Here is a 16,857-nt window from a genome sequence, read left to right as displayed (position 1 = left end):
AGATCATACCTGGCTGGCATGGAGTAAGTATTCAGTAAAAGCAATCTATGTTTTCATTCCTACAGAGAATAAAAATGCTGATTGGTTAAGAACATCCACTTTGCAGACTAGTGATCTAAGCCTAGCTCAGCCCCTTGATAACTGTAGACTTTGGATAAAGGGCACAATTTCTCTAAACATAAATTTTCCCTTCTGTAAAATGGGAATAATATTCCCTATCTCATAGGGCTCCTAGGATCGTGCTTGGTACATAATACACACTCCTTAAATGTTTGTCACATAAAATATTTAATGAATCAAGAGTTTTGAGAATAATAGAAAACACACAATGCTTATTCTGTGCCAGCCAACATTCTCAGTGCTCTCTCTATATTAGCTCCTTTAATCGTCACAAACCCATTAATATGATACTCCAACTATCCCCATTTTATAGACACAGAAACTGAGTTCAGTAACTTGCTCAAGGTCACACAGTAGGTTTATAGTGGTCCAAGACTGTTTGGCTTCAGTTCCTACTGTTAACCACTGCTTCACACATAGTTGTCTAGCTTATAGTAAGCACTAAATTTGTTATTAACACATTTCATATACAAAATTACTGTTATTGGTATTTAGGGAACAAAGAAGAAACGGAAGCATGGTGGTGCCATCTATAGAAATAGGAGAAAGAGATGAGAGGACAGAAAATCATAATTCTTCAGGAAACTCTCCCATATTAGGCCTTGCTCAAGAGCATTCTTATTTCCCTTAAGCCCATTCTGAAACTAGACTTCTAAGTGAAAGAATTTCTCAGACACCTGATTTTCTAAGCTAGAGTTCCCCTTGAGAACCTGCGTTAACCTAACCTCAGTAGGACATAGAGTCACTGAGACAGGGCTGTTGTGCATGGCTGTTCATATCGTTCACTATGCAACTGCACGCCCCATCCACACCATGATCTATGGCAACCCCTGGAGTTTTGCTGTGCCTAACTAGCAAGATCATACTCTTCCTGGGCAGGGCCAACTATGTAATTTGCTGAGCCTCGTGCAAAATGAAAATGCAAGAACTCCATATTCAAAGGGCAGGGAAAAAGTGCCAGTAAAGGCACTCATATTTTAAATGTTTAAAACTTTTTCCTTTCTTCCACGTTCTCTCCCTCATCATAATGTTTTATTATTAGTATTATTTAGTGTTGCAATCCCTTGGGCATGGGAATGAAGGGCAGTACAGAGCCTCACAGGTGCCCAGGGATCCCACCCTGCAACTCAGCTCACCAGCTGCCAGGTTTCCTCTCTCTCCAGATGCTAGGCCCGCCAACAGGCTGTGTCCTGACTGAAAGCTGGGGGTTGAGGGGTGGGAGGAGTCAGTCTTCCCTTCCCATGGACCTGCTGTCCCAAGCTACAGTGACTGGTGGCCCCAAGGAGATTGCATCCTTCAAACCAGGACATGCTGGGTTCCTGGATCCAGGAGGGTGAGAGACTTACCTCCCCTCCCCTCTCCTCCTGGCCTATCCCCTCCCTACCCCCTGCTGCCACCCAGCAAGCATGCATGATACTGCGAGTCTGGAGAGGAGACAGCAATAACCATGCCTTGTGCTGGGACTCCAGGGCCCACAGTCTCGATCAGGATCTGCCCTGTACCCGTGCCTAGTCTTTGCAGGAACAAAGGGTGACAGCAGTCACTGGGCAGGGTAGGGAGGGGCAGCCAGCAGGGCTTGGGCAGAGATAGACATTGGCAGTTAGTTTGGAGTCCCTTTAATATAACATGTATGAATACAGCCAGCCTGTATGCTCTCCCAGTATAAACCAATTGATACATTCAAGCTTTCATATATTTTCAAACTAAGACCCTGAATCCATTAGCAATCCCTTCTTATTTCCCCAACAATCTCCCCCGACCCCAGCCCTAGGAAACCACGAATCTGCTTTCCATTTCTATGAATTTTCCTATTCTGGGCATTGTTTACCACATTGAAGTTTTGGTGTGGACATGTTTTTATTTCTCTAGGAGTCTAACTGCTGGGTCATTTGGTAACTCTGTGTTTAATATTTTGTTTGCCACAGCATCTGTGCTACTTTACATTCTTACCACCAATGTATGAGGGTCTCAATTTCTCCACATCTCCAAGCTAGAGTTCTCCTTGACAACCTGAGTTAACCTAACCTCACTAGAACATAGAGTAACTGGGACAGAGCTATTGTATATGGCTGTTCATATTGCTTGCTTGCTTTTCTTAGGCATGGTTTGCCACAAAACCTATCATCAGTTCAACTGGGTGATGCATTAAGAAATGCATGCATTTCTTTCTTTTCTTTTCTTTTCTTTTTTTGAGATGGAGTCTCGTTCTGTCACCTAGGCTAGAGTGCAGTGGTGTGATCTTGGCTCACTGCAACTTCCGCCTCCTGGGTTCCAGTGATTCTCCTGCCTCAGCCTCCTGAGTAGATGGGATTACAGGCTCGTGCCACCATGCCCAGCTAATTTTTGTATTTTTAGTAGAGACGATGTTTTACCATGTTGGCCAGGTTGGTCTTGAACTCCTGACCTCAAATGATCCATCTGCCTCAGCCTCCCAAAGTGCTGGGATTACAGGTGTGAACCACTGCGCCCAGCCGGGAAGGCATACATTTCTTAATTGCTAACATTTATTGTTATCCCTGTTTTTGATTATAGCCATCCTACAATGGTGTGATGGGTGTAGTGTGGTACCTTGTTGTAGTTTTGATTTGCATTTTTCTAATAGCTAATAACATGGGACATCTTTTCATGTCCTTACTAACCATTTGTAAATCTTTCAAATCTTCTGTTTAAATTCTAAGCACATTTTACGTATATATGTAAAATATTATATAATTTAATATATATAATTAAATGTAAAATATATATAAATATATATTAAATTAAAAGTAAAATAATATATAATATATTATATTATCTATATATTATATATATAATATATTATATAATCTATATATTATATATAGATAATATATAATCTATATATTATATATAGATATATAATCTATATCTATATATTATATATAGATTATATATCTATATATTATATATCATATATATCTATATATTATAATATATATCATATATATATATATATATATTAGAGTCAGGGTCTTGCTTTGTCACCTAGGCTGGAGTGCAGTGGCACGATCATAGCTCACTGCAGCCTCAAACTCCTGGGCTCAAGCGATCCCCCTGCCTCAGCCTCCCAAAGCACTGGCTAAGCCCATATTTTAATTGGGGTATCTTTCTTTATTTTATTGAGTTGTAAGAGTTCTTCATATATTCTAGATGTAAATCTATTATCAGATATGTAACATGCAAATTTTCCCCAATTTTATAAGTCATCTTTTCATTTTCTTGTTGATGTCCTTTGAAGCATAAAAATTTTTAATTTTGATGCAGTCTAATTTATTTTTTTCTTTTGTTTCACTTGCTTTTGGTATTATATTTAAGACCTTGCTTAACCCAAAATCATTGAAGATTTACTTCTATGCTTTCTTCTATGAGTTTTATAATTTTTGTTCTTACATTTAGGTCTATGGTCCTTTTGGGGTTAATTTTCATCTATCATGTGAGAAAGGGGTCCAGTTTCATTCTTTTGCATATAGATATGCACCATTTGTTGAAAAAAAAAACTATTATTTCCCCCATGGAATTGTTTTGGTACCCTTGTCAAAAATTAATGTCTAGCCTTATGCTGCCTTATCTTGAGAGAAATGCCTTATCATGAGAAAATGACTCAAGTTTGGGAAATCTACTGATTTTGTCAGATTTATTTTATGTCTGTAAAACATTTAAAATTATCTACCATTGCCTTTTTAACAACTGAATGATTTGATTTAGTCTGTATTCATTATTTCACATAGAAAATTTGGTGGTAAGAAAATTATTATCAATTTTTTTTTAACTTTTCTAAAAAAGAAAAGCAAGCAAGCAAACCCTGGAGACCTGGCTGGAGGTCACAGCTGTGTCTGCCCACACTGCTTACTGCCACACATTTTCCCAAATGCCTCTTTCCCCTGGTGTTCATTCCTTAATGCATAACCCAGCTGGACTGATGGTAGGTTTTGTGGCTAGGTAACCATGCCTAATTCCTTCTTTACGTTAATTGCTATTAGTTTATTATACAACTCTAGCTGTCTTGTTTACCCCAATATCTCAAAATTCCTTTTCTCTGGCCTGAAGGTAAAACATAGCAACTGCTTGAAGAGCAACGCTCACATGGCTAGTGGTTCAGGAACAGAAGGATTGGTTGTCCTCCCTCTGGGTCTTATCCTCCTTTGTACAGCTAAGGGATGAGGTGCAGATGCTGAAAAGGGTGGCAGGCTGGCCAGTCAGAGCCGCTGTATATTGAAAGGTACAGCAGCACATGGGCCGCCTCTCAGGGATGTTCTGCCTGTAAAGAGTGTTTGAGAGAGGCAGGCGGCAGAGAGGTAATCTGCATCTCAGGGGCCCAGATGATTCCAGCTCTCCAAAATGCTCCAAGTAGTCTTGGGACGCTGGCCTAATAAAGCCAAGGATGATTTAAACCCAAAGAGGACAGTAGAAAGTGATTCTCAAATGGAAGTTGGTGTCCACCAATCCCTCCCCAGGCCCGAAGACTCGATGGTTATCTCCTTAGTGGTGTATGCTATGGTGCTTCATCCTTCCCTTGCAGGGAGGAGCAGGGTGGATGTGGGAAATGGACCCAGTAAGGGCACTGAATAGACAAACAAAATCTGATCAGCCTTGAATCATTTTTGTGAGATGATGTAAGGAATTAACTCTAGGTGTTGTTTTCTCTGACACTAGGTCTGAAAAACTTTAAATTGCCAGAGAAATGTATTTATTGACATTTCTGAGAGACACCTATAATTATTCCATCTACATAATTTGTGTCAACTTCTGCTTCATTCTGTGTGTGTGCCAGAGATGTAGAACTGGTTTATCCCTACTTCAGAAATCAGAACTTCCTATCCTTATAGAGGTTACTTCTTTGTAGTTGAATATAGGAAAGAAAGGCTCAAGTAACATTGAGTATTGTTTATTTAATTAGTATTTTCCTTTGAAGAACTGTGTATTTATCAATTTGAACTTGTAACGTGGATGGATTCTAGAGCACTTACCTTCACTGGAGCCTAGTACTTTGAGGTTCTAGATCCTTCTCAACCTTCTGCTAGGCTGAGAGCTTCCAACCTTCCTAGGAGATGCTTTCAAATTCAAAATATATGTGGATAATAAACTGTTGTAGTGGTTCCTAATGATGAGCGGAATTATACCTGGAGGCTGTTTAGAACAGCGTTGCTGTTACAAAGACTGAGGAGACTACTGGAATATGCTGATAGGCAAGAGATGCTATATGTCTTTCAATGTGAGACACTTCTCAACAAAGAATTTTCCCACCCAGAATGTGAAGAGGGCTCCCCGCACTGAGAAACAGTGATCATTTGCCTGAGCCTGAGTCTCATCTCTGTGCTTTTGAGTGGATCTAATAACCAGTAATGAGGAGTCACAGGATGGTCTAATGCAATTGTAGCATCACCTGGGTCTTTGGTGTTCATTTCCCTTCCTACTTCCCTGAGGATCTACATTCAGCTGAGCTCTGTCTCTAGGTACCCTCTTCCTCCCGTAGCCTCATTCCTGCCAGCTGAACCTAATGTCCATCTAGTTGTTCCCGTTAATAATAATAATTGATCTCTCATCCCAACTTCCTTTGCCTGGCTAACTCCTACTGAGTCTTTCACCTCACTTCCTTGGGGAACCCATTCTGGGTCAGGAGACTTATCTCTGTGCACCCTCTCTTTCCTCAATCACTAGGAATAATGACAATGTTATAAGTGCTGTTCATGTGTCTATGCCCCTTACAAGGTGCCAAGGGACTGTGACTTCTCAGGCACTGTGTCCTTGATGCCTAGCTGTGGCCTGGCACAATTCAGGTGTTACACAGATGCTTCTGGATGTGGAGAAGGCACCTGGTCTCACCCCTCTGGCTCTCCCCATTCCAAAAGTGGTTCCTGTGGGTACCTTCCTCTAGCTTCAGCCCTCTGTCTACAACCAGCCTTCTTGATTGAGACCCTTTGCCTGGCCAGCTCTCAGTGGGGAACTTGAGCAGAGCCTGAAGGAGAGAAAAGCACTCATGGAGAAGGGAGGCAGGTTTTCATGAGAAAGCAGGCAGGGAATTTATGGTCCTACAGCAGGATCTATAAGACAAGTAAGATGAGCTGTGGTGGTGTGGACTCCCTGGGGCCATATAAAGAATTAGAAATAGCTTCCTAAATCATTCATTCTTTTCTAACCTTAATGCAATTCAATTAGAACAAAACCTGCGTCCAGTGGGGTCCCCAACCCTCAAAATCCTCTAGCCAACTTGATGAGAAAGAATGTTGTGGGTTTTATGAGAAAAAACAATCAGGAAATAATATTTCTTGAGTAATGCTTTTGGCATTTAACATTAAAGAAAACTAGTTTATTACTTCGGAGTCAACAACTCAGGCAAATTTTTATAGGATTTTATAGATTCTCCACATAATCATTACATTGTAATGTAATGTAATCCCTACAACATGCCAGGGACACTAAACATGTGCATGTCTGGATCCATTGATTATTAATTTTCCCCTCCAATCCTTACCACAATCCTAAGAAGTGAATATTGATTTCCCTATCTTACACATAAGGAAACAAAGGTTGTGTAACTTGCCCAAGGTCATCCACCTTGTAAGTGGCTGAGATGGAATTTGAACTCAGGTTTGTCTGAATTTCAAGTTTAACACGTTGCAGTTTGCCTTTTGCAGACGTATCACCAGCCTTGTATACCAGCTTTTCTTTTGCACAGTGCTTTCACTTCCTCATTCTTACAGAGGTTGTGTTCTCTGTCATGTGGGGTGAGCCAATGGGCTGAAGAAGCATGAGGAAAAGGAGACTCAGGTATGGCAGGTGGCTGTGTGGAGAGGACACTTGGTAAGACTGCTGCCAAGTTGCAGGTGTAAATGATCCGTGAGATAAATGAGAAGCCTTCCCCTGTACGACTGCTTTTCATCAAGCAGAAATGATTGAAAAGATTCTGGGTCAAAGAATTTACCTAAGTTTATTTTTATAGAAATTTTGTGTTTTCGATCCAGAAAAATATTTAATCTGACTCAACTAGGAAACCTGTACTCATAAATAGATTCTCCTGAACATAATCAAAATGATAATTTCCTCCTCTGGGCTCAACCAGCCCTGGTTGCCCCACTGCAATTATCATCCCTCTGCCAGTCTACTATGCTATTTCATTTTGTCAATCCATACTAATTTTCAGGCAGTGCAAGGAGTTGTGTGTGTGTGTGTATGTGTGTGTTTCCCTGCAGCTCAAATCCTCTCTGTCTCTAGAGGAAAGCATGACTGCTGTAAGTCAAATCGAATTTGCAATTCCCATGGTAGCCTTTATCACTGTTGTGCAAATACTGTCCTCTTAAAAACCTGTCTGAGGGATAGCATTTGATACCTGTGCATCACCTGACTCCATGAGGCCAGTGTTGAAAAGCTTGCTGTCCTTCTCATCAGGCCAGTTGAAGTATGGCCTAGTCATAGTGTAAAATGGCTGTTCTTTTCCTCTGGAGCATTTCCTACATATGCTGCTTATCAACAGGAGTGGGTCATCACTACACAAAAGAAATGAGCAGGCAGAGGGAGGGGATTGTCAGTGTTCCCTGGAGGTTAAACATTTTAAGTGTGTACATAAGTGTGCCCAGTTATGACAGAGTCACTTCCTGTCCTGAATCCCCTCCACAAACATAGGACAATGTCATGAGATATATGATGTAGATAATCACATGGTGTGTTGCAGCAACATATTTAGAGCTTATCATCAAGAGGACTTTTGAAATAGGCAGGTGAAGACTCCATTTCCATTGTCCAGAAAGAACTGATGAGAGTGAAATTTCAGCATCATAGCCTATGTGCTATGTAATAAGCTTTTGATAATTTACAGGCTGTTTTTCTGCTCAGTGAATGATTTAGGGCCTTTTATTCTGTGATTGACAGGGCTTCTTTCACAAGGCGGGCATGGGGAGGGGAAATGACCATTTTCCAACTCATTTCCAGTGTTGCTGAAGAACTTCTTGCGGGGTGTGGAGTATAATCCCCAATAGCTGGGATGCCCTGGGATGATTTTTGGTTAAAAGTGTATTTGACATGTCAGTATCACCCTATTCCTTACAGTTGGCACTTGCAATTCCCAAGGCTACCATGGGAATTGCAAAATTTTTTTAAAAAAATATGAGATTGGAATTTCCATTTCTGTGCCCTAAAATATGAGATATAATAGCAACATCCAGGTCACTGTGATTAAAGATCTCACCCCACGTTTGATGCCGTAGTCCATGTTCTGCTTTTTGAGACTGGCTCTTCCTCTTGTTTCCCTTAGTTTGCACTCTTTCTGCTTCCACCTACCTCTCAGACATACCCACAGCCTCCTTTGCTAATTCCGAATTTTCCCACTCAGCTTCATGATGGAGGAGCTACCTTGAGATCTATAGTCACCCCACTTGTCGGCTCCATTCTCTTCCTCAGAGCTATTCCATCCACTTCTTTGTCCTCACTCACATGTAAATCTGTTAGTGCCAGAGCTGAGCTATTCAACTAGGTATCAACCTATAAACACCCAGCAGACATCTTAGACTTAACTAGTTGAAAATCAATCTAAATACTGTTCCCTTCCTTTTTCTGCTGTACTCAGGCCTCCAGTTCTCAGAGTTGCTCAGCATCAGTAAGAATTTCCATGTATCACATAAATTGCTTCACCTTCTTTGAAAAGAAATCTGGAAGACTTAGTTATAATGAAAAGTACGTATACTGGACGGACACAGTGACTCACGCCTGTAATCCCAGCACTTTGGGAGGCTGAAGCGGGTGGATCATTTGAGGTCAGGAGTTCAAGACCAGCCTGGCCAACATGGTGAAACCCTGTCTCTACTAAAAATACAAAAACTAGCTGGGCATGGTGGCAGGCACCTATAATCCCAGCTACTCGTGAGGCTGAGGCAGGAGAACCATTTGAACCCAGGAGGCAGAGGTTGCAGTGAGCTGAGATCATGCCACTGCACTCCAGCTTGGGTGATGGAGTGAGACTCTGTCTCAAAAAACAAAAAAAAAAAGTACATATACCTTTTAACCCAGCAATCCTACTTTTAGACTCTATCTTATTGAATTCAAAGCACCTCTCTAGATAAAGATATATTTGTAAGGATGCTTATTGTTAGTAGTGATAGAAAACTGAGAACAACCTGAATTCCCATCAGAGCAGAATAGATGACAATGAATTATGGCCATTTTGCAGCTCTTCAGTGTGAAAACGCATCTATGATATATTCTGAAGTGAATAAAGCAGCTTGCAAATTAATATGTACATCATCCCATTATTATAAAAACAAAAATAACAAAAAACTACCTGTGTATATGTGTTTGTGTGTTTGAATGGACATGGGAATGGAGGGATAGTCAGCTGACTTAATGTTGTTTCCCGGGGTGGGGTGTGATGGGGATGAATGAGCACGTGTTGCCTTTGTAATATTTGAAAAAATATTTAATTGCTCATCCTTCCATATTGCTTGCTAGTCACTCAAGTAGGAATCTTAGCATCATGTTAGACTCCTCCTTCCCCCTTCCTTTTGCCAATGATTCATTGTTTCTGTGTCTCAATCCTTCACTGGACTGTAAAGGCATTGAGGGCGAGGCTTGTGTATGGTAATGTTGTCTCCTGCCTAGTACCTTGCACATTTCTTTCAACATACAGTTATTGACTTGAAATAAAGATTTTAGTGTGTGATTTATCCAGTTTTCTATTATATGGATATCTCTTGGTTTTTATTTCTAATACAGAGGGATGCTAGTGCTTTTGCCAAAATCCTTAAATCATATACCACCCTCCCCCACCTGCTGTGGAAAATGTGACCTTGGGATATGCAATATTACATCATGTACTCTTCCACCCCAGTTTGAGTTACTTAGTCTTCTCCTACGCATATTTTTACCCACCTCTGCATCCTGCTTTCAGTGTCACTTAGAGTCCTTTGGATAAGAGGCAGCCAAATGGGGTAAATGGGGTAACCGTCTCTGAAGGCCTGTGTGCATATGTGCACTGAAGTAAGCATAGAACGGTACCTGTATCAAATACATGATGAAGAAGTTGGCCAAACATCCAGGTATTTCCTGAGGTCAAATATTTGGCAATGTGAAACAGACATTTTAATACCAATTGCTTAATTTTGTTTCCTCTATATTAAAGATTAAATAGAGAACTCAATCTAGGGAAACTTTCACCACACCTGTGCCTTCTTCATATACGTATGAAGACGTATATGAACGTATATGAACGTATATGACGTATATGAACGTCTTCATATACGTTCATATACATATACGTTGTGTGCACAAGACGTTTGTGCACACACGTGCACAAACACGCTGCTGCATTGCACTTTACTTGAACTTCAATTTGCTGAATCATGATTTAACTGGCTTTGCTCCTATGGCTTTCCAGGACTGATGGCTAATGTCTGAGTTGCCTGAAAGGGGAGTGGCAGCTGTTTGGTCAGATTTGATGGATGAATTGCTCCACTGATCTTTCTACCAGTTCTGCATGTGCTGTTTCATCCTGCATTCCAGAGCTTTGACCAAATTCTGACACAGAGATCTGTGATTGGCCATCCTCAGTTTGTTGGATTGCGCAGCACATTGAATAACCAGGCATGATGTCATTTTCACGCAAAGTAACAGCAACGCATGATCTCTTAAACCAGATTGAGTTAAATCATCAAGCTGCTATCTTCTCAGGCTGAGAGTGCAACAGCATAGCAGCAGGTATCAATTACAATCCTCATTTGTTCTTGGAAGTTGCTATTAGGGGAAGTAAGATGCTGTTCCTTATCCACAAGATCCCTGCTTGAAAGAGAGAGAATTTGGCATCCCAGTGGGTAATATAAACTTCACAAACAGTAAGAAATTAGTAGTTAAAAATAATTGACTGGAAACCTATGGTGGTTCCTAAAGAATGCTACCCTTTGTGATGATCTCTATATATAGTTATGAGGTTCTAGGCTGAACATAGTCAACAGACAGAATTTTATGCGGGAGTTATGCTTCTTGAACCTGCTCTCTGTGTATTTTGCCTTTTTTAAGAGTTGACGTCAAGCTAGTAACACTTAAGGGGCTTCCTTTTCCTATATTGGTAGTGAGTTCTGAATATGGCCTTCTCACTCCAATCAGTTGGCTACTCTGATTTAAGTCAAACCATTGGAAAGATATTCTTATCATCTTGCCTCTTTACTGAGCCCTCCTCTCCTACCAACCTTCTCTCCAAATAAACAGGAAAGGCAACCCCAAGCAGCAAAATATCTTTTGAATGAGCATCATCTCCTAGCATCAGAAGTTAGTGAGAGCTTTGCCCAGGGAGAGGAATTAGAAATCAGCCTATAAAAATAAATGAATCTGTTTCTATAGTGACGGGAATCTTTCTCTCCATAGTTTTTATCCTGTGTTCTCCCACAGATCCCTTAGGCAGAATAACAATAAAGTCGAAGACAACATTTTATTATCTTAATGGATCCTTAATTTAAAGCCAAAAGCCTTTAAATTATCTTCCCAAAGATACCATTGACCGTAACTTTTGGAATTAAATACCTGAACGTAGTTGCAGGAGGAATATCATCTCCTAGAACCCTAGCTGAGCAGGAGGGATGAAATGAGGAAGACCTCGTGGGTTACACATGCATTTTGCATGCAGTGTTTCCCGACGAGTAACACACCTGTCATGTTTAATATTTCATTGGTGAAGAAAATGTGCATCTGTCTGTGTTCATCTGCCGAGTGAAATTTTGCACTGATGGAGCCTGTGTGTGGTGAACACGACGGGGCTCCCTCATTACTTCCCCACAGCAAACAGGAGAAATCCATACCAGCAACAAAGCCCAAGCCACTGCTCCTTACCCACCAGCCAGCTTCAGGTGGTCCTTCACCTTTGTTTCTGCAGCTACGACTAGGTCTGCCTCTGCCATCACACGGAGAAGGCTCAGAGAGGCCCAGCAGCTGTAGTTTCAGAAGTATGGCTGCAGAGACAAAGGACCCAGAAGAATAAATTCCTGGGCAGAATTGTCCTAGGATGCAGGTAAGGAACTGGGAGCCCCATGAGGAATACCGAGCTGGTGGAAATGTCCTCTACATACATGGCAAACTCGTAAAGCAGGTGGTCCATGTGTGGAATGATGCAAATGACATGAATAGGAATTATTTCAGGATTGTTGCAAAACTGAATGTGAAAGGGCTCAATAAATATCCTTGATTTTCCACGAGAAGTCATCTCAATGGGAAAAAACGTCTTGACTCTCTTAATTCCATATAAGCATGAATATATGTCACAGTTTTCTTGGAAAAAATGGAGAGTTTCATGTCTGTTGCCCAGGATAACTTTTTTGTTTTTTGAGATGGAGTCTCGCTTTGTCACCCAGGTTATAGTGCAGTGGAGCGATCTCGGCTCACTGCAACCTTCACTTCCGAGATTCATGCAGTTCTCCTGCCTCAGCCTCCTGAGTAGCTGGCATTACAGGCGTGCACCACGATGCCCGCCTTTTTTTTTTTTTTTTTTTAACGGAGTCTCGCTCTGTCACCCTGGCTGGAGTGCAGTAGTGCAATCTTGGCACACTGCAGCCTCTGCCTCCCGGGTTCAAGCGATTCCGCTGCCTCAGCCTCCTGAGTAGCTGGGATTACAGGTGCATGCCACCAGGTCCGGCCTATTTTTTGTATTTTTTAGTAGAGATGAGGTTTTACCATGTTGGCCAGGCTGGTCTCCAGCTCCTGAACTCAAGTGATCTGCCCGCCTTGGCCTCCCAAAGTACTGGGATTGCAGGAACGAGCCACCACGCCTGGCCCCTAGGATAACTTTTAATGCCACCCTTTTCCATTCTCACAAGCATCTCAAATGTTTGGATGATAAATGCTAAGGCCACCCTACTTATAGTCCAACATTGTAGGTCTATTCTTCCACCACTGCTATTTTCTCTTTCTATGTCTTTCTGTAAATACACATGCTGTTTCAAGACAGACTTGTGTGACTTTCCGATAATGGAGCAGCTGCCAGGTATAGACCCTTTCAAATTAAAGATAAGTGGAACCATGAAGACATTTTTCTCAAGATGAAAAGTAGAGAATGAAAGCGTTCCTTCTTTCTTATGGTGTAATACCAAAGTTACGTAATAATAACCCATTAATTAGTTTGTCACGCTAGATGTGAGGTTCTTGAGGACAAAGGGAGAATATTACTTATCTTTCTATTGTCATGGGCAATTTATAGGCACGTAGCTGCAGTTGTAAATGAATGAATATAGCAATATATAAGGAGAGGGTTTATTTGAGCCTAATACCAAATAAACTTTGGAGGAGGGGGGTTGAGTATTAATACATAGCAGTGGGATAGATGAGGCAGGAAAAAAGAATTTTGGAGACTGTCATTTTTTTCTCTTTTCATCATTTAACTTTTTCCTAATTATAAAATATTACATTTTCATTGTGGAAAATTTAGAAAGAGAAATGGAAGAAGAAGAAAAAGAAGAAGAGGAGAAGGAGGGAGAGGGAGAGGGAGAAGAAAGAGAAAGTGAAGGAGAACAAGAAGGAAAAAAATCACTCACTTCCCGGAATAATCATAATTCACTTTCTGTGGTATAGATGTCTTGTGTTTCTCACTTGTATTCACATATGTCTAAATGTGTGCCTGTATAGTCACCTGATTTTTGGAATACAGTGTCTTATTAGGATCACTGTAATTATCAGCAAGCTGTTTCATAAAGTGCAGCTTTAGAATCAAGTGGAGAATTTATGTGAGTACCCCAAGTGGTGGGGGAGAAACTTGAAGAAATAGTGGGGATTATTTTTATTTTCTTTGGGTTGAAGAATGTTCTTTCCAAGCATATTCTGCCTTTGACAGAGTCGTTTGTCTCTAGGATCAAGTGAGTATAGTAGGAACACTGAACTTGGAATCAGAAGATTGCTACATATATTCTGAATTAATCATTTACTTGTTGTCTGACCCTGGGTTAGTTTTTTAACCACTTCAAACCTCAGTTTTATCACTGTGGATGTATCTATTCTTACCCCATAACATCAATGTGAGAATCAAATGAAATCTGAAACATACTTGACAGTATCTAGAACATAGTCAGTAGGTGGTGACTGATATAAACAGAGGTAGATATATTCTTTACAGTTCCTTATGGAATGGTGTTGGTGGGGAAAACATAAGGTTTGGGACATGAAGTTAGTTTGAGATTGTGTTTAGCCCACAAATGATGTGATTATGAAGCAATTCATTTAATTTATTTTGAGCCTTAGTCTCCTCGTCAACTACTTGAAATCATTTCTATAATGAAATGTTAATTTAACAAATTTTACATAATAATGATGATAGTTTTCTTACTGGGAAAGTTGGAAGCAGAAGGAAGAAGAGAAGAGGGAGGCGAAAAGAGAATATTCTATAATGCTGTTCTGAAGATAGATGAGAAAATGACATTTTATTACTGAATATCATCTCTCAAATCCTGTACCTTCAAATTGAGGCTATATTTCAGTTGTTTTCAACCAGGGCTATACGCCACAATCACTGAAAGAGTTAAAACAAACAAACAAACAAACAAATAAACACAATGCCTGAGACCCAGTTGAATGAGAATCTCTGAGGGGTTGGGCTGGATATCATGGTTTTAAAAGCTCTCAAGACCATTGTCATGGGCTGCCAAGGTTGAGAACTGCTATGTGTCCATGCCTCCAAAGGAAGCTATTGGTGAGAAGCATGGCTGATTTTTACAACTCAGGGGGCTTGGACAGGAAACTTGTTGATACCCAGTACCGCATGTTGGCAGGAAGATGGAAAAGCTGGGAATGGATTCATCAGAGCTGGTGGAGCCAACCTATCGATGAAAAGTAGCTTCCTCCAAAGTTACAGTGTGCTTTAAAGTGTAGAGTTCAAAGGCAGTGGTGTGCTCAGCTCAGCAGGGAAGGAAGGCCCCTATGAATTTCAGAGGTATAGGATCATTGCAATTCTGGGCATTCCTCCCATGTCTGGATGACTGCAGCACCCCCCACCCTGGCTCCCTGTCTCTAGTCTTAACCCTCTCCAAGCTGTTTTCCACACAGTCTAGCAGTTTTTCTATTCTAGTATAACAGATTGCCATAAGCACAGTGGCATAAAGAAACACTCATTTATTAGCTCACATTTCTGTAGGCAAGGAGTAGCTGGATCCCTGCTCAGGGTCTCACTAGGTTGAAATCATGGTGTTGCTTGACTGTGGTCTGAGCTGGAACTTGGGATTCACTTCCAGGCTCATTCAGGCTGCTGGCAGATTTCAATTCCTTTCCATTGTAGGACTGAGGTGCCATTCCCTTGCTGGTTGTTAGCCAGGGGCCCTCTCATTTCCTACAGGCCATTCCCATTGCTTGTCACATGGCCCCAGCCAGCAATGGAGAATCGTACTTATATCCAATTTATCAAAAGAGCTCAGGCTGGGCGTAGTGGCTCACACCTGTAATTCTAGCACTTTGGGAGGCCAAGGCTGGTGGATCACTTGAGGTCAGGAGTTCGAGATGAGCCTGACCAACATGGTGAGACCCCATCTCTACTAAAAATACAAAAATTAGATGGGCGTGGTGGCACGTGCCTGTAATCCCTGCCACTCAGGCAGCTGAGGCAGGAGACTCGCTTGAACCCAGGAGGTGAGGTGGAGGTTGCCGTAACCTGAGACTGCACCACTGCACTCCAGCCCAGATGACAGAGAGAGCCTGTCTTAAAAAAAAAAAAAAAAAAAGAAAGAAATCTCAGTCCCTTTTAAGGGCTCACCTGATTAGGTCAGGCTCACCAAGGATAATCTCCCTATCTTAAAGTCAACTGATTTATTACCTTAATTACATCTGCAAAAATCTCTTCTATACACACACATACACACACACACACACACATATACACACACATATATCTCAATTATATAATATATACTAATATACTAATATGTACTATATATAATATACACTAATAATATATAATATGTACTAATATCCTATATAATATATATTATATATAATATAATATATGTACTAATATGATATCTAATATATATCAATTATCATATCATAATATATGTTATATATTAGTGTTTACTTCAATAACCAAGAGAAGATATGAGTACACTTGGTCTGGAAATTTGAGGAACTATCTTAGAATTTTGCCTACCATATAGTCCTAATATATGCTTAAAACTTTTCAGTGGATGCTCTTCGCCTACTGAATAAAGCCCATGTTCCTTAACATGGCATCTAATACTGCATAATCTGGCTTATGTATCTACATTTGTCTCTAATTACTGTGTCCCTGCATCTCATTTCAACTACACTACATGTGCACCAATTTGTTCATATTTTTGTGGCTTTGTATACTATTTTGTTTCTTGATTTTGAGCTTTAGCTAATGCTATTTCCTGTGCTTAGAATGCCTTTCCTATCTGTATTCACATGAAAAACTGTTTGTGACCCAGCACAGCTTCATCTCCTCTAGGGACCTTTCTCTGGATTTATTCATTCACTAAGCAAATATTTACTGAGCACCTACTATGTACTGTCCTATGCACTGGAGATATAGTAGTTAATCTGATGAAGTTACTCTGTCTTGCAGAGTTCACCTTTTAGTTGGGAAAACAAGCAAAACACAAAAATAACTACACAATTTGTCAAATGGTGATAGTGCTATGAAAAAGAATAAAACAAAATAAAGAAAGAGACAGAAAGTGATGGACAAGTTGTCATTTTATAAACCATCAACCTATAATGCTTCTGTCATGGGTGACATTTAAGCAGAGACCT

At 40.6% G+C, this 16,857-nt stretch overlaps 1 protein-coding gene across 3 annotated transcripts in view; it reads left to right on the top strand.

Moving 5' to 3' along the window:
- The window catches only part of RASGEF1B (RasGEF domain family member 1B), a 613,492-nt gene that overhangs the window by 401,978 nt on the left and 194,657 nt on the right, over window positions 1-16,857 (top strand). Inside the window, exon 2 of one of the 3 annotated variants that reach the window (XM_054553341.2) lies at window positions 11,990-12,124. The exons of the other annotated variants lie outside the window; for them this stretch is intronic. Within the exon in view, the coding sequence (XP_054409316.1) occupies window positions 12,119-12,124 (6 nt within the window). The 5' untranslated portion in view covers window positions 11,990-12,118. The remainder of the gene's footprint in view (window positions 1-11,989; window positions 12,125-16,857) is intronic. 3 annotated transcript variants of the gene reach the window in all.

The sequence above is a fragment of the Pongo abelii genome, chromosome 3 (assembly GCF_028885655.2).
Source record: "Pongo abelii isolate AG06213 chromosome 3, NHGRI_mPonAbe1-v2.0_pri, whole genome shotgun sequence".
Classification (NCBI taxonomy): domain Eukaryota; kingdom Metazoa; phylum Chordata; class Mammalia; order Primates; family Hominidae; genus Pongo; species Pongo abelii.
The sequence above is the reverse complement of the archived record's forward strand: the minus strand, read 5'-3'. Positions and strand labels throughout refer to the sequence as shown.